This window comes from Lygodium microphyllum, chromosome 6 (genome assembly GCF_053477565.2).
Source record: "Lygodium microphyllum isolate KBCC chromosome 6, Lygodium_microphyllum_v1.1.10, whole genome shotgun sequence".
NCBI lineage: Eukaryota > Viridiplantae > Streptophyta > Polypodiopsida > Schizaeales > Lygodiaceae > Lygodium > Lygodium microphyllum.
In genome coordinates this window covers 111,216,361-111,235,038 of record NC_141140.1, presented here as the reverse complement: position 1 = coordinate 111,235,038, position 18,678 = coordinate 111,216,361, and the positions used below count along the sequence as shown (strand labels likewise).

General features: G+C 46.0%; 1 protein-coding gene across 2 annotated transcripts in view; it reads right to left on the bottom strand.

The window, feature by feature from the left end:
* LOC148034969 (tRNA dimethylallyltransferase 2-like) overlaps positions 1–18,678 on the bottom strand; it is a 111,428-nt gene that overhangs the window by 17,945 nt on the left and 74,805 nt on the right. For both annotated transcript variants that reach the window (XR_015691136.1, XM_087679883.1), the window contains exons 5-7: positions 7,937–8,173; positions 7,772–7,846; positions 2,523–2,930 (exon numbers count right to left, since the gene is read on the bottom strand). Coding sequence is in view for 1 of the 2 variants with exons in the window: in XM_087679883.1 (XP_087536009.1) it covers positions 2,523–2,930; positions 7,772–7,846; positions 7,937–8,173 (720 nt within the window). In the remaining variant the exon portion in view is untranslated. The remainder of the gene's footprint in view (positions 1–2,522; positions 2,931–7,771; positions 7,847–7,936; positions 8,174–18,678) is intronic.

The window sequence follows — 18,678 nt, the reverse complement described above, 5'->3', positions numbered from 1 at the left end:
TAGAGTAGAGGAGGTAAATAGAGAAGCACTAATTGAATCACGGAGCCACGTGCAAGCCTTTGAGTCATGACATTGATGTGGAGGTAAGGAGGTGAGCTCACTATACCTTTTATCAATTTGCACATTCTTGCTTTCATAGGGATTAGGAGAGAAGTGAGTAGATTGGAGAGAGAGAGAGAGAGAGAGAGAAAGAAGAGATGTGGAAACTCCATTTTAGTGATCAGTTGGTCTATCTAGCATCTACTCTCACTCTTGCTATGTCACAAGCAAAGTTATAGCATGCTCGCATGCGGCATATAAACAATGATAGCTTGATACTTATGTAGCGTACACAGATGCTTAATGGTTTGTCTTTCTTGGAGAGACCACCTGAGCATATATACAAGGGATACATTTTGGGAAAAATACATCATTTTCATTTCCTCGTGATATTGCTTTTAGAGCAACTGCCAAATTACAAATTGTGCATTCGGATGTCTATGGCCCTATGCAAACAAAGTCATTGGGTGGTTGTTACTATTTTGTCACTTTCATTGATAACTTTACTTGTTTTTGCTAGGTCTATTCTTTGGTGAAAAATTTAGAGGTGTATGATGCATTTTTGGCTTTTGTAGCACTTGCTAAAAATCAATCTAGCTACAGGATTAAGATTCTCCGTCAGACCGAGGGGGAGAATACATGTCTTCTATGCTGAATACTTTTTTGAAGCAGAAAGGCATTGTTCATCAGTATACTACTGCTTATACTCCACAACAAAATGGGGTTGTAGAGAGGAAGAATCGGTCACTCATAGAGATGGCTAGATGTATGCTAAAAGCAAAGAGCTTGCCATATAGTTTTTGGATGGAAGCAATTATGTGTGCTTGCCATGTTTTTAATAGGTGCCCTACAAAGACATTAAAGAATGTCACGCCTTTTGAGGCTTGGAACAGCCGGCAACCTTCTGCACATTTTCGTACTTTTGGATATCTTGCGTATGCTCACATAACCAAGGTACTAAGAAATAAGTTGGATAACAAGGCTGATAAATGCATTTTTGTGGGGTATAGCAGTGAGAGCAAAGGATATAGATTATATAATCCTATCTCTAAGAAAGTATTTGTCAATAGGGATGTGGTTTTTGATGAAAAATCAGAATTTTTCCTTGTTGGTTTTGATACATTTCAGGTTGCCAATAATGTCTTTGAAGGGCTACTGCCCATTTCTTTTGGTGATACAACTGGAGCTTCAACCGGTGAGCTTAATGTTCAACCAATTGCTCTATTAGGTAATGCAGAAAATCAGCCTATGGGGATGATCTGAATATTTAGCAAGATGCTGAATTTGAAGTTCAGCAAGAGCTTGTACATAGTTAAGAAGCTAGGCATATGCCTAGATGGTATTTGCAAACTATGAAAACCAGTCATTTGGATGCTCCTATTGCTGGTCGTACAAGAAGGCAAGCTCGAATGCATGATGGCGCACATACAATGGAGTTTGTTATGGCAACAGATACACTTGATGATGAGAAGCTTGAATGTTTTGAGGATGCACAACATAGTGTGCATTGGATGGTGGCAATGCAAGCTAAGCTTGATTCTATCTTTAGTGTCCTTGCCCGTTGGGAAGAAAGATATTGGTACAAAGTGTTAGATATGCTCAATGCCCCACCCTCATGAGGTGCCACCAATGATCCACATGCATCATAGACCTTATCTTGGTATGTGTGTGTCATCTTTCATTGTATGTGTGAGAGAGCCTCGTCTCATTTTTTAGGTAGATATCGTATAACGGTCATTATCTCTCTCCATCAACCCTGGACTACAACTGGCCCTCTCTTACGGCTATTATGCAAGTAAATACAGTCCTCTTGGCAATGTATCTCCTTCACTTGGGGCTATGAATTATTTTACTGCTCTGAAGTCTGCTCATGATTAGGATTATGATCATCTTATATCTGACTGTCCCTGAACATGCGCCCTTAAGCAGACCTCTGACAGATATATCTATGCAGGAATGTTTCCTGTTCATGGGTGCCATTAACAGGAAACTTCCATGTCAGTCATAAATTCTCCTCTATTGACTCCCAATGGCCAGGAGTTTCCTTCAGTTTTGTACTTCCTTCCCACCCGTTCAGAGCAGTCTGACCTGCTTCCTGGCACTCATCATCCACTACTTCCAAGATCCACACAATCCCATGATCCCATCCAACCTTGGCTTATTTTTTAGGGCCACATGCAATGTATGCTTGTCCTGTATGCATTCTCCCAAAATCCGTACAATGAATCTTGTTTTCCAATATGCTAGCTAGGAAGACATGTTTTAGAACATCAAAATTATCTTGTATAAAAATCTCTTGTTATTATAGTAGCAGAAGGACCATTCTGAACAAACAGAAATACCGTGTATATGAACAAAACAAACCTTTCAATTTCACCATTCAAACGTTAACCTGTGCTTCATGTCCATTCTCCTTTCAAGCACAACTATGAAGACCTTGTTAACTACCATAATGTATGGCTTGCACCTTTTGGAAATCTTACCTGGAGATGAACAAGCCTCCTTGTATTTGACTTCATCTTATTCACAGCTCTTAAGATGGTCTCCCCTTGCAAAGTGGAATCTGGTGCTTTACTTGGGGTGCATGAACTCCCAGAATTTCGAGGTGATGGCACGCCAGATTGCTCATCAGTTGACTTGGTGCAATGTTGGCCTTTAATTTCACAGAACTCAACATCAAAGACGGAACTAAACTCAGAGACACCAATCGCCTGATATAAACCACGAGAATAGTCTGCCCCAGGGGCATAAAAATTTGATATCTCTTTTAGGAGGCCTAATTCCATCATGGCATCTACTCTCTGCTCCACAAATTGACCCAGGATGTGCACCTCAGCATCCAGCAAAATAAAGCAGCAGTTGTATCGAAAGCTATCTGAAGTGCCCCACTTCTGTCCTGACAAAACCAACAGTCTATACATGAATAGTAGATTAAGCAGGGTTACACCAAACATGGAAGCACCCGGAAAAAAAAAAAAAAGGCTACTGATTCAACGAGGCTTGAGCTTCAGAGACCAGATAACATCAGAAAGAAACTACAGTTATGTGCAGTATCATTTTGCTCATCCTGTTTGTGAGGTAGCTAAGTGACTATTGAATCGCTGTGCCATATCACAGCATTAGTCTAATTAACTTGACCACTTATTATTCACATACTTGTCTGAGATGGTAGTCTCAACTCTCCATTCATATGCCTTACAGAGGCTCTAGATGTGTCTCAAAGTATCAATTTCTAAGGATTCTGCCATCCATCTTGCCAAGTGCCTTCCTTATCTTTCACTTTTTCTTTACCTTTGCAATACCAGTAGTTTGTTTTAACACTTTGTTGTTGGTTTTTATCAGTCAATATCTATTGGAACTGACCCACAAAGTGTTTGGGGACACATACACACACAATTTATCCTGCATAGGCTTTGACTCTATAGCCTCCCCACTTGCACTCCAACGAATATTTCCATGCACACGGTTCTCCTATGAGAATTGGGGACAACTCTTTCCTTGGACCTCAGTCTCTATCATATCTTTCAAAAATCCAAAGAAACTGCCACCCGCATCCTAGCTGATCCACCCATGCACATGCAGTAATCCTAGAGAGTCAGGGTAAATCTAGCAAGTTCATGAGGTCCCTCCCCATAGCGTGAGTGCAAATTTATCCAAGCTGTGTGATGCATGGAGTTGGCCATTCTTGCTCCATAACGCTCCTCGGTCACCAAAGCAACCCAAAGCAAATAGACAGCATACTTCAACAACTTGAATGCCATTGCCCTAGCTCGACCCAAACACTTCAAAAAATTCCTCACCAAGGCATTACCACTTAGCAACCTTGGATATATTTTGTATCATGTAGAAGTTGAACCACCATATTTGTAATCTTTAAATTGAGAGGGGGACAATGTTTTACCACTCATGACATTTGTAGATAAGCCATTTGTCGCCCCTCAACTCATTCAGGTTCTTATTCCCCTACATGTCACTAAGCACAACTATTGAGTTTATGACAAGCTCCATATCATGGCCGCTTTAGTGTTGCTGTACCCCAGTCCTGAGTGCCAATTTTCCATATGTCATATTGATCCCATTTTGGTCCTTTTCAACTCCATCTTTTCCTCCATGGTTGGGTGGCCAATTTCTCATACATTCCTCATTAATAGGCTCAAACACTATACATACTTTGGTTCTCACTTCTATATCTTTGCACCAAGGTTCATAACCTAGGAGCCGTGTTTGTCTCCACCCTTCTCTTGCATTCATTTTACTTTCACTATTAACTCATGTCCTACACCTTTGTTTCCATCATGCCCCCTCAGTCGTCTACGTCTCAAGGAAGCACTAATACCCTACCAAATCCAAGCCAATTGTCTACTGCCAAACTCAAGTGTGTCCTGACCCAAAGAAAGGGTAAATCTTTCTCCTCGCAGAGTTTGATAGAAAAGACTACATACCTATCTGTAAAAGCACTATGAGGCTCCAAGGGTCATTTGAATCCTACTCTTTGAATCTTTCACCCTAGTCATGTAGTGACATAAGGGGATGTTAGGGAACCACTCACTTGGATCCAAATGAAGTCTTTGCAAGGGTTTCCCTTGTTATACCCAAAATCTAAAGTTCACCTATGGGCGTGTATGAGTCTAGAACAATTTACCAATTCTAGTCATAATGAGCTGCCACCTGATCTTGTCTCAAGTGCAGCTTTAATGCTCTATCTAATCAGCCCCTTCCCTCATGAGTCTACCATCCTCTAATCGATACAAGAAGGCCTTGTTGCAAATTGTCCTCACCAAAAAGAGAGAACTTCTCAAGAACAAGCCAACCAAGGGTTTGTTTCTCTTCTCCAATCCATATAGATATCAACGATTATCCTCCTTTAAGTTCCTATAGTCTCTTGTTTTGAACATTGTGAAGAAGATGTAAGAAAATTCTCTCTCTCCTCCAAGCCATAAACATCATCAAATATTTTCCTCTAAGTTCCGATAGTATCTAACTTTTAACATTGAGAAGACCTTGAAAACACAGTAGTAGCCTTTTCAAGGGTTTCCAACTTAGAGGGACCCTATTGATAAGCACATAGCACTTCAAACATGGATTTGCATCACTTTTGTACATGTACTTATGTCTTTCTAATATAGTCCTTTGTACACCATTTTACCCCTATTCAATACAAATTTTAGGGGGTTTTAACCTTCTCTCTCTCTCTCTCTCTCTCTCTCTCTCTCTCTCTCTCTCTCTCTCTGACTTCATAATGTAGGTGCATAGCACTGTATAGCAGGATTGCCATAGTAGAGCATTGTTGTTAAGCACCATAAAGCGGCAACTACTTTTTGTCTAACATGTACAAACCTAGACTCAAATCCCTTGCTCTCCTACCACACTCACTGGCATTGTATAGCGGGATTGCCATAGTACAGCATTGTTGTTAAGCACCATAAAGCTGCAACTACTTTTTGTCTCACATGTAGAAACCTAGACTCAAATCCCTTACTCTCCTACCACACTCGCTCCTAGTCTCTTCTCACTTCAGAGTCCTCTACCAAGACTAGGAGAGCCAGCCAAAAAAATGCGTGTTTCCTTAAGTACAAAATCTACCCAACTTGTAAAAACAAAGCCCAACTCAATTCAAGTCTCTACCATGTGGCCAGCTACCTCATCATTGGACCTGATCTCACATGCTTGTTAGCGGAGCCTAGAGTGCTTATAGCATGTGCTATGACCATCACAGCTGTAAGTCATTGATATCAAATTCGTTGCCAACCCCATTTGCCCAAGTGTCTGACCCACTAGCCAACGTGCTCCATCAACTAGTCACCAACCATCCTCTTATGGTCACACTTGGTCATGTGACTCCAAGGGACTGTTCACATGCAAAAAGCTCGCGTATCCTCATCTAGCCATCTCCAATTGCGCATTTTTTTGTGTTCCATTCTTGAATCTTCAAAACTATGAGCATAGTTTAGTACAACATTCACACACTCACCCACTTATGCATGTATGTCATGTGTCTAGCTCCATGTGTCCAGTGCATTACATCAGGTTAATGATCTTGGCTGGATAACATCCCAAGCAACCCTTTCCCTACTTAGGCTTACATCATCACATGAGCAAATGTTATTTCGAAACAGACACTTCATCATGCCAGTAAGAACTTGGGAGAAGCATGATAAGAGGTGATATGCCACATGGTTTCTGGTAAAACTTAGTTAGCCACCTCCACTCTCCTTGGAAACATAGTTATCAAGTACGAAAGGTACGATACGGTACGGCACAATAAAATACGGTACTAAATGGTACCTTAAGATTTTATAAGGTACGGTACGATATTAGTACGACAAAAAAAATAACTTGATTATTTTGGACAAAAGATAATAGAATAGATATTTCAAGTCTAAATAGCAATGCTATTAGAGTATATAAGATAAGTACTTGAGGGTAACATGCCAAGGCCCAAAACCTAATGCGGAATGCGCAACATGCGCTACTACTACCTACAACTTATGACTACATAGATGGGAGTGGATACATCATACATACATGATCATACAAATAAGAGAAGTGTGGGCTTGAGAGAGAGAAGGTTGGGAGAAATTGTTTGAATCTCAAATAACCTAATCTCATGGGAGAATCATATTAATATAAGGAGCATTTAGCTCGTCCCAAAGTGCAGTTCGAATGGGAAAGATGCATCCATTAAGTTGGTACCTTATGGTACTAATACATAAGGCACGGTACCTAAAGTATGGTATACTATCAAACCTTTCGTACGTGGTACTAGTGCAACTAGAGAGAGGAAAAGGCTAGAGAGAGAGAGAGAGAGAGAGAGAGAGAGAGAGAGAGAGAGAAAGGCTTGGGGGAGAAAGAAGAAAGAAAAAAGAAAGGAGAAAGAAAAAAAGAAAGTTGTAGACTTAAAGTAGAGTGGCCAAAAAGTGCCCATTTTTTCGTACTAAATCGTACAGATACGTACCGTACGGATCAGTCCGTACTACGTACGGAGACAACCCTGCTTGGAAAGTATAATCACGCACCGCTCCAATAAAGACGGTGTGTTCAAACTTTGGATCCTGAATATGAGGGGTATCAGCTGCTATCAGAGATATGTCAATCCCTCCAGTCTTCTTGGTAGTATAATCTCGTGCTGCTCCTATAAAGACAGTGTGTTCAAACTTTGGATCCTGAATATGAGGGGTATCAGCTGCTACCAGAGATATGTCAATCCCAAATGACAGTCAAAAGAGTGTACTGAGGTTCTACAGAAAAACCAGGCTGAATGCTAATATGCTATTGCAATTGGGCACCTGAAGCTAGACAAAATTTTTCAATAACAGCAACATAGAATATTTTTTTGCCACTCATTCCCATCCAAATAAATAGCCATGCTATATTTAAACTCCACATCCAGGAGCTCATCATGATTCAGGATTATATGTCTATCCTTTGATATAAATCTGCCTAAAGAGGCCTCTACCATAAAGAGAAAAGGAAAGGAGTTAACATGCTAAACATCTCTTAACACCATTGAAAAGCATGTAGCTCTACCCTGAAGTAGACAACTGGGAATCCTCTGCTCAGCTGCAACATTGTGCCCTCTTAGAACTTACGTCTAACAAAGTTATATGCATGATTAATAGATTATTCCAACCAAGAGAAGTGCAGCTCAAATAAGTGTTTGACCTTTTCAATCTTGATTTCAATTTTGATGATAGAAAGAACCAAACAAGTGTTTACATGTAGGAAAACTCACATCCATCCTTTTATCTTGAAAGAGTTCAGTTGGCCTTCTTCCTGTACGCTTGTAGATCTTGATGTATTGATCCAGCTGCAGTAAACTGAAAGCACACTTTAGAACAGTACATTAATAATCACCAAGAGAAGGCTAAGCAGCAAACTTTCTTTAGAGACCACCCACCCTCCGTATATTGTTGGGGTGAACGATATCAACTGCTTGTGGATCAACTAGCTTTAATAGCTCATACAAGTTGTTTGTATCATCTTTGCTAGTAGACACAAGCTTTGGTCCTCTCTCTTCAACCTCCGAGTGTGCCAAAGCCCTAGAGTCAATACTATCATTTACATATTGCTCATCCTCCAACTCAACTTCACTGTATTTTAGGATGTCATCCAATAAATATGAGCTTACAAGTGCCTGCAAAACAGTAAGAAGAGTGCACTTGTTTTCCAATCATGATACCTACAGGTATAACTGGTTTGAGATAGGAAACCTTAAAATTGAGCAAACTATAGGGATTGAAAGTGTTCACAGCAGTAGAAAAACTTACTAAACATGCCTAATAGATGTTTTATCAATGAATCTGTCAAGCATTTATTATGCCAAACAGTATGATTTTAGACTATGTCACTGATCCACGTGTAATTGTGAGGACACAATAAAACCATAAAACCACGTAGTAGCCAACAAGCTATTTTTAATATAACCAATGGGGAATCAAGGAAGAGTTGGATAATACATAGGTTGCTCCATGCATGCTTCATTTAATATGAATCCTCTGCTACTTAAGCACACAGATGATTCCTACAAAGAATGATGCATCACACTCTTGCATGTGATGTCAGATGTTTTATACTGAACTGGTAAGACAACAGGAAGCTTCATGCATGCTTCATTCAATAAGGATCCTTTTCTACTTAAGTGCACAGCCGATTCCTACAAAGAATGATGCATCACACTCTTGCATGTGATGTCACATGTTTCATAACTGAACAGGTACAGACAACAGGAAGCTTTATGCAGACAACTTAAATACCAAGCAACTTAATCAGCAGAATAACTTTAGCAAGCATGTTATGCTACGACCAACGCGCCGTTGCTCTCTCGCCCCCAACATCACCAGTGCGCCCCCCGCTGTCCCATGGTGTGTGCTGCTAGTTCCCCGCCAACCCCCCCACCTTCTGTGCCGCCTCTCCCCCCTCTCCCCCCCCCCTTCTCCCCCCAGCGTGACCCCCCCGCCCCCCACCCTCCCCCCCCCCCCCGGTCTGCTCCCACTCGACACCACACTTTCTCCCCCCCCCCCTGCACGCATCGCCCCCACCTGGAACCCCCCCCCCCCCCCCGCCTGAACCCGCGCTGTGTCCTCCCGCTTGAGGATCTGGTTCCCCGCCCCTCCGCCCTGACCCCCCCCCCCCCCCCCGACAACACAGCAACGTGAGTGGTAGGTCCTCACCAGGGACGCGCAATGGAAACCTCTAGTTAGACGCCCGTGCATTCTACGAGTGTCCCCCAATCAAACACCTTGCCCATCATCCTCTTTGAGGAACAGCTCTTGACCGTCCGGGCCACAGAGTTGGAGCTAAAAGAAACATCAATCTTTGGTCAGGTCGTTGGACACTCCCCATTGAGGGCCTAGCTGCGGGATTGACTCCACTCCACGCTGCGCATTGGTACAGTGCAGATCTTGGAGGCAGTCCTCATGGGCCGAGGGATCTTCATGGTTCGACTCACCTCTGCGCATGCAGCCCGTGAGTTAGTGAAGAGCTCGCCCTATGCCTCCACGAAGGGGTTCATCTACATGGTTCCCTGGTATAGCAACTTCATAGTGGAGTTATTTGCCCTCCACAACAGTTTTCTCAGACACCCAGTCACCCTACTTTTCCCCGGACTGGCAGTAGAGTACCGCCAGTTAGAAGAGGACTTTGGACGGCTTTTTGGCACAGTGTTCCTTGCTTCCTTCACGGATGCAGTGATAGCTGCAAGAGTCCCAAAGGTACAAGTGGCCGTGAAAGACACAAAAAGCATACCAAAGTTCCTAGAGATTGAGGTTGGAGGTCACTCCTTTAGGCAACAGGTCATTGTGACTGGGCAACCAGGGCAGTGCCTACGTTGTTACGACTTTGGACATCAAGAGCAGATTGTACGCGTTTCGGCGCCAAGGAGACTCCGGCCACGGGCCCACAGGTGGATGCTAACGGCTTCACACAGGCCCAGAGACGACAGAGAGAGAGACGGCAGGGGGAGCCGCAGCCAGCTCCTCAGACCCAGCCTCGACAGCAGGGAGCATGAGGGCGAGCAACGCCCCCTCGGCAAAGCACTCCGCAGCCCCCCCTGCCTGCCCCACCCGGCAAGACCCCAGTCCCCCACATCCATCACATGCACCACATACCACCTCACCTGAGTTCCCACAGCCCCCACACCCCTCCCCCCCACTAACCCTGGCCCACAGCCCCCCCCCCCCAACGCCCGCCACATACCTCCGACCATCCCTCCATCCCCCGACCCCCCTCTTTCCCCCCACCACCTCCCCTGCCGAGTACCTCCCCTGACCCGCACCTGGTTCAGGTGATCCCCCCCCCCAAACTCACCCTCCCCCCTCCCACAGGTGGTGATGAGATACACACGCCTACATCCTCCTCGCGCCAGCAGTGCTCCCCCTCCCACACAGCCACTAGCTCATCTTCCCCTACTGCCCGTCACACTTTCCCGAGACAGGCACAGCTGTTGCCACACGAGTTCTTCCGCAGTGGCCCATGGTCCTACCTAAGAGTTGCGGAGCATGGAGAGTTCCCACTACCTCTTGACGTGGGGATCTTCCTGGTTCGTAAGTCAAGGAAGGGTAAGGTCCATCTACTAGCACCACCGGATGGACCAAACTACGTTTTTTTCTTTCAGTCCTCTCACTCAGAGGATTCGACGACGACACAGATAGAGGAGCTGAAGAGTCATGTGTGGCGCACCACACCTCCCAGTGGATGGGAGAAGAAGGACTAGCATTGTTTGCACAGCAGTGGCCTGGTTGCATGATGGATATTAACTAGCGGGCTGGTGTCAAGGTCCCACACTTGAGCATTATCTTTCAAGCCCCCCCACAGTGGAGAGCTCCGCGGATGTGATCGAGTAGCCCCTGGCATGGGCGGCCTGTTTCTACCAGTGTACATAGTCACGCCTCGCTACATCGCTGATAGATGCATTGATAGTACCACCTAGAGCATCTATCACCCCTATGGTCCGGCCAACGGCCACCATGGGGGACTTGAGTTCGCCGTCCAAACCAACGACAAAGAGTACATGTATGCCCCATGTTTTTCCTCCTCATCAGCAGCCTCCACACCGAATAGATGCCTGCTCAGACACAGGTTTCCCCATGAGCTTACACCTTGCATCCTGGAATGTGAATAGTCTCCACTACAGTGGGGCATGTGGTTCCAAGAAGTTGATTGTTCGGCAAGAGCTGCAGCCTGCTACCCTTGCCAGATGAATCAACATCTTACTTCTACAAGAGCACAAGCTCACTCCCACCCAGGCCCAACGGGTAGAGAAGATACTCCCAGGCAACTCACACACTTACTTGGAGCATGCCATAGGTGCCCACGGCAAAAGTGAAGGCATATGCACCTCTATTAGCTCAAGTCTCGCCGCCTATGTACGAGACCATGCAACGATAGTGGCAAGGAGGGTTCTATGGATCAGATTGGATATTGGGGACTCATGCCTTGGAGTCCTCAATGTCTTTGCCCCTACGGAGGTTAGGGCACGTAGCACGTTCTGCGTGGAGATCGCGGATGGACTCCCAGAGGTGGACTCTTAGATCGTTGGAAGAGACTTCAACAACCTCGATGCTTTGCAGGACTAGCAGGGCAGAGGCAGAAACTACCAAGACATAGCTGGGGAGGAGCGGAAAGCATGGGAGGTCTTTCTACTAGCAATAAGAGCACGCGATGCCAAGAGAGACTCTGCCTTCCACAGGAGGGAAAGGTCGTAGGACTTCTCTTGGGGATACAGGCAGCTAGGTGGAGTCCTACTGGAGTGGTTGGACAGGTTTTATGTGGGAGAGTGGGGAGGCTCTCGTGGAGGCCAGATTGAGTAGTTGGTGGGCACCACGTTGTCCGGGTTATCTTAACCCTTGATCCCCCAGCATCTGCCCTAGACACACGATCCTGCCGGATCCTTGACTCATCTATAGGAGGGAGGAGGTGACGAGACAGATAGAGCAGATTTGGACCAGGGAGTGGGGTAGAAGGGACCGGATCGCAGAGGAGGTTGCAGAGGTCCTAGCCGAGTCGAGCAGAATCTGCCAAGAGGCAGCCATATAGGCCAAGCAGTAGAGCTGGGAGGAGAAGAGAGCACTCTGGCGAGACCTTGCAGGCACACAGAGATTATTACAAGAGGCACCAGGAGATCCCACCCTCCACGCACAGGAGGTGCGAGCCCGAGCAGCCATTGCTGGCCTCTTGAGGACAGCCGCTTGCAGTTCACTTTCCGCACCTCAGCAGCCTTCTGGGCGCGGAAGGGGGACACAATGTGCAAGGAGTTCTTCCAGGTGCACCAGCCTCGCACCGCAAGAGAGCAGATACACAGCCTTCGCGATCAGTATGGGAGGACTCGTTCTAGCCCAAACGAGGTGATGGAGATTGACACCAACTACTACAGGCGCCTCTTCCAACAGGAGACAGCCTCAGCTAGGGGATAGCATTGTAGACAGCAGGTCTGGGATCACATCTCGTCCCTCGTCACAGAGGAGATGGGACACTCCGTCTTAGCCCCCTTCACAGAGAAGGAACTAGAGGAGGCTTTCCATACACGATGGGCAGAAATGCCCTGGAGAGGATGGCCTCTCTAAGGCCTTCTTCACGACCTACGGGGAAGTAGTAAAGGACCCTCTACTGATGGCCTTCCAAGAGATTTTCACTTCAAGACAAATGCCAGGGAGTCTTTTGGCAGGCCTTATCACTCTTCTCCCCAAAGGGGGAGACCAGTTGGAGCTTTCCCAGTGGAGACCGATCACCTTATTGTCAGTGGCCTAGAAGGCACTGGCAAAGCTGATTGGTAGTTGACTACGCCTCGTGCTTCCAGACATCATCCACGACACACAGACAGGCTTTCTCTAGGATAGGAGCCTAGACAATGTATTTACCTTCTTTGAGAGGCGACACAGTGGGCTCAGCACAGTGGGCAGAGACTAGCCGCACTACTCTTGGATTTCGAGAAAGCTTATGAGGGTGGATTGGGATTTCCTAGAGGGCACCATGGTGAGGTTGGGTTTCCCCCAGGTTTGGATTCGCGGGGTCTCCGCACTTTACAGATCAGCCACTAACAAGGTTCTCATAGGTGGTAGGTGGGGGAGGGGTTTCGGTTGGAGAGATCAGTCCAACAGGGCTGCCCCCTGTCCCATACCTGTTCCTACTCTTTGCAGAGGTGATGTCTCACTTCCTCAAGTCACGTGTGAGCGGATTACGCAACCTCTGACTTCCAGTGAGAGAGGAGACTGAGTTGTTAGACTCAGAGTATGTAGATGATACAGCACTCTACATAAAGAACGATGAGTTGATGCTGGAGAGAGTGAGGCTCGCTCTTGAGGTGTTTTGCTCTGTAGTAGGAGCGAAAATCAATTGGCAAAAGTCGGTTAGTTTCCTCACGGACCCGGACTCTAGCACGGAGTGGAGCATCCACCTAGGATTTAGATGGGTGAGCAGAGGGCAAACCGTCCGGTACCTAGGGTTCCAGGTGAGACTCGACATCACTCCTGCCTAACAGTTTCTTCCTATCCTTGATTCCATTCGGAGGAAGCTAACCTACTAGAGCATGGCTCCCCTCTCACTAGCCGGCCGAGCCCTAGTGGTTAACCAAGTCCTCTTAGCGACGGCCTGGTACATCGCCTCGTGTTGGTGCTTCTCTTCATCCTGCGTAGTGCAGCTTCGCCATCTAGTGCGGAACTTCCTTTGGTCTGGGTCCGACGGCTCCAAGGATTCCAGGGCCAAGGTGGCGTGGGCAACCATCATAAAGCATCGGTCAGAGGGAGGGCTTGGGATCATAGACCCAGAGTATCAAAGTATGGTCCTCTTGGGCAAGCTAGTTGTCTGTGGCCTCACACCAGACGAGCAAACCTGGAAGGTCTTATTGCAGGAGGGTCTTCAAGAGTGTAGACTGAGGCTTGGCGGTGAGTAGAGGCCGTCATTGAGATGGATCTTCACGTCAGCCCAGATCACCCCCCCAGATCACCTTTCCTATGCAACTTGCTCCGTGTGTGGCAGGGCCTCCACAAGGCCCTAATCCAGAAATCCCCAGGTTGCCAAGAGGAGATAGACCGTCAGCGAACACCCAGGTCAGAGATCGGAAAGGGGCACAGATTGGCGAGTGCCCCCACATCTAGTGGGCTGCGGCCCGGCTAGTACCATCAGGACATGGCGGGAGGTGTACAGGATGGCGGAGGGGGAGGTGCTACAGCGAGTTTGAGGCTGCCAGAGAGGAGCAGAATTGAGGAGAAGGGAGATAGATGCAACAATACCTTAGGAGTGGCTTGTTCCCCCGATACGAGAGCCGATAGAGCCCAGGGAGGTATGGGCCGCTAGGTTTTCACCAGTAGGCATCCCCCTACAGGTGGCAGTAGAGTGGGCGGTGCTCCACTTAGGACCTTCACCATACACTGGAGGGGGGGCGTCTGGCTCTTGTGACAAAGGGTAGCAGGATGAGGAATAGCTGTCCTTTCATGGAGGAGGATCTGGGTGATTGACCTTCAGGGGAAGACATGGCAACTGGACCCTTTTATCTTCCGGGTGGACCTTAGGGAGTGGTGCCTCTGGATCTAAGAGGGCAAGCCACTTGATGAGCTAGAGTGGGATCCGAGAGAATGGCTATGGCCAACCATTGCGGTCGCCAAGAAGCCACCGAGGTTCCTAGAGTACACTGCCAGGATTGGCAGACATGTACTGATGCAGGAGGATATGGATTAGGCGCCGTCATGTAGCAGGCACTGGGCAGAGCACAGCATCACGGAGCCTTTCCGACGGACTTTCTAGCACCGCCTATGGAATAGCTGGAGACCAAGGAGGGTATCGTATTTCTTATGGCTAGTGGCACATGGAGGCTTGGTGGTGGGAAGTTGGCTTGCCCAGATGCAGGAGGAAGGTTGTAAGCGATGCACACAGCAACCTCTAGAAACCCCGAAGCACTGCCTTTGGTCATGTGAGGCGCAGTTCGTATGGAGAGGAGCATGCCGCATCCTTCGCTGTATAGCACCTAGCCCTGGATGTATCTCATGGAGAGCTTTCTGCTAGCAGGCTGTCACCTTCTGTATGAGGCCGAGATGCAGAACACAATATTCATTATCGAGACAGGGTCATGCGCAGTGGTCGGTTTGGAGGCTCTACCCATCCGCCAGGTACTGGAGCCCACAGCAAACTGCTCTGAGGTATGGGATATCATAGGGAGTCTTATTGGATGGCATATCTAGAAGGCGTGGTGTCAGGAGGCTTTTGGCGGAGAGAGACTTTCAGCACATGCGACCTTAGCAGAGCTATGGACCTCCATCATCCATGCCCTCCGCAGTCAATGGAATCAGGTGCAGGGCGAGTCCAAGGCTCATCAAGAGCTCTGTTGTCATTTCATGCGCACTTGGGGCGGCCAAGACCTGTTTTTTGTGATGCAAGCAGGTAGCCCCAGATGGCGATATATCCCCCCCCCCCCCCCCCCCATGGCTTCTTGCCCCCATTCCTCTTAGACCACCTTGAGAGGCTTGTATACATGATGTACTTGTAACTTTGTATTAGGTCCAGCTAGTCTGTTGAGCATGAGCACTTCGTTGTAATCAGTTTTTTTGAGTAATATAATCAGCCACATTTTACTTTTATAAAAAAAAAGCATGTTATGCTACAGCCAAAATTAAACTCTAGTAATTATTTGCACCAAGAGGCTTACGGGTGGGACTGGGGACCATCTTCAACAACCTTTCAGGAATTTTAAGGGACCAAAACAAAATTAGATCATTAGATCCCTTGTACTTATAATTCACCCTGCAATTTGCTTCACTACCTTTCCCCTTCAGAATTAGTCTACAGCCGCAAGCTCTTACTTTGAGATAATAGCATGGGCTTATCACATGATGTCCTTCATCACATATCAGGGCTAAAAAGTGCAAAAGAAGCCTGGGATGAGCTGGATAAAACCTTCGGCTTGCAAGCAAAAAATTCAAAGATAAATCTTTTAATGGAGAATATCAAGTTGGATTTAAACAATTATGACTCTGTGACCTCACTAATAAATAAATTTAAAAGCTTGAAGCTGCAATTGTCTTCTATTGCTAAAGATATTGGATATGATGAAGCCGTTGCTATGCTATAGTGTGGACAAACCTAAAGAAGGTTATGAAAGACATTGAGGAATGTACCAGACAAGACCCTAAATTTAGTAGAAACTGCAATTTACGAGCAAGAAAGCAAAATCAAAGAAAAAGATCCAGGAGACTACGTTGAGTCCCATAGTATCTACACATTATAGTGAAAGATAGATTGTTTGCAAGACATGCAAGAAAGCCGGGCACAAGGAACAAGACTGTTGGAACAAATTTGGACAAACAGAGAAAGGCCACTAGAATCAAAAAGCCAACTTTGTACAAGAATCATCATCTTCTAAACAATGTAGTGAAACTCTTTTCGAAATTGTTGAATTGCCCAAGAGAGTAAGCTAGCACCAAGGGGCGGTGTTAGATTGCATGGTGCTAGAGACAATGCTAGAGGCACAAACAATGTATAACAAAGTATTGAATCCCATCAGCAAGGAGAGGAAGTGTGTCCTAGAGCTATAAAAGAATGTACTTGACTCAACTATCAATGCAATCAAGATTTCCATGCTATCATGGTTCCTTCTTATTCTTCATCTTATCCCCATAGTATACTCTTCCTTTTTTGCTTAAACCATGTTTTCTAACAATCTCCACATGGAGTCAATGCTGTTCTAAAGAGTTTCCTAAGACTGGCACGGCTTTGTGGAGATATGCTTGGGTTTGCAAGAGAAAAAACCAAGTGTACAACCACGAATAGAACACAAAGAACTCAAACACAAACATAAAAATGCAAGAATGCAAAACACAAAACACAAACACGGAAGAAAGATAACTCTGAAATGAATGAACAAATGCTATGAATGAAGAAAAGAGTGCACAAGGTGCTCAAGGGCAGAGCTGTCCAACAGGCGATGGCTCTCATGGAAGTGGCTTGAGGGAGATGTCAATGTGTGATGTCCATCAGAGACAAATCCCGAGTGCTATAACCACCAATCAGAGCTCAGATGAGGCTGAAAGTGTAAGGGCAATAAGCTAGAAACCAAAATACAGTAGTCTCTAGGGCCAGAACTAATAAATGCAGCAATGTAACCACCCAAATGTGATGGCAGCTGATCACTGGAGGCTGGAATCAGTAAGGTAACAGCAAAGCAAGGTGCATCTAATGCCAAATGGGCCAGCATTGCACTAAACACCGATTGTATGATGCTCAAGAAGAGGTTGGACAGCAAGGAGACAACAGTGGACAGGGTGCCAAGAGCAGTTGATAGTGTGGCAACAATCGCAATGGGCTGGACAGCAAATGGAGGGAGAGCTAATGGCTAAAACCTGCAAGACAGGTATAGGCTAGATGGTGGGCAGCCTATCTATTTATAGATGCAAAAGGATCCTCCCAAATTAGGGTTTTGCATATGGGACACAAAAGCTCTTTGGGGCCATGCACCATTTAATGAAACTTTTGAAAAGGTACATCAAGGTATTCCATGTAGGAAAAATAGTAGACAACCTGTTTTTCCTATGTAGAATAGTCCACTACAAGTCAAGAGATTCCAAATCAGTCCTTGCATACACACACCAAGTTTCAACCTATTTTCTTCCAAACTTAGCCCTACTTTCTCTTTGATTTCAGCCCCCACATAATATGCTTTTCCCAATGCTAGTTTGTTGCACATTTCTTGCACCGCTAATTGCAAGGAAAGCCTTGGAAAGCACAACATCGTGTAAAGCACATCTCAAATTTATCCACGGTCACTTGTCCAATAACAAATTCATGACATCTACATTCACACTAAGGTATAAACCACTCCAAACTTCTTGGAAAATAATCACATACCAAGACTTGCAAAGATGGATGGAGCCACATTGAACCTTTCTTTTCTAAGTTTTTTCTTTGAGAAGATATGGTTTGCCGCCGGTCAAGTAAATGTACCACCGGGGGGCGGGGGGGGTGGGGAGGGGGGGGTGGGGAGAAAGAATGAAAAGGGATGATTAGATCACACGCCACAAAACAAACAAGCTATCTCAACTACTCCAAGGAAAATAGGAAAAGTATGTGGGTGTGGTGGTAAGGTGGTGAAAGAACCACCGCCGGTGGAAAGCTCAGAATCCACTCAAGTATGCTCTACACAATGACCCAAGTGCCCTTTTACAAAGATGATGATGATCATGCAACGCAAAGTACCCGGTGTGGAGAACCTTGTAGAATAGCAAGAAAGGGTAGAAACCCCCTCTCAACCATGGATGTCGATGCAGGAGGAGGAAGATGAACCTAATATCAGCCTTTGTGTGGTGCCGAGAACTTTGAAGAATCTGATGATAAAGGTGGACCTCACACCCCCTTAGCCAGAATAGCCAAATGGCTAGCCACTAATGAACACGGATATCAGGGGCTGGAAAAATTGTGCTATCTCCTCTCCCTGGGGAAGACCCCCTCTCAACCTCCTTGGTATAGCACTACCACCACTAAAAGGGAACAAGGTTGGTTTGGTAGATAGAGTATTTTTCTCCAAATCAAGACCGTAATGCCTCAACAAAGCCTCCATTGAATGAGTAGCTTGAGATAGCATTGAAGGATCCGAAGATGAGTGGTTTGAGCCATTGTGAACCAACATGTGATGTATAGTGTAATCAAGAACAAACTAAG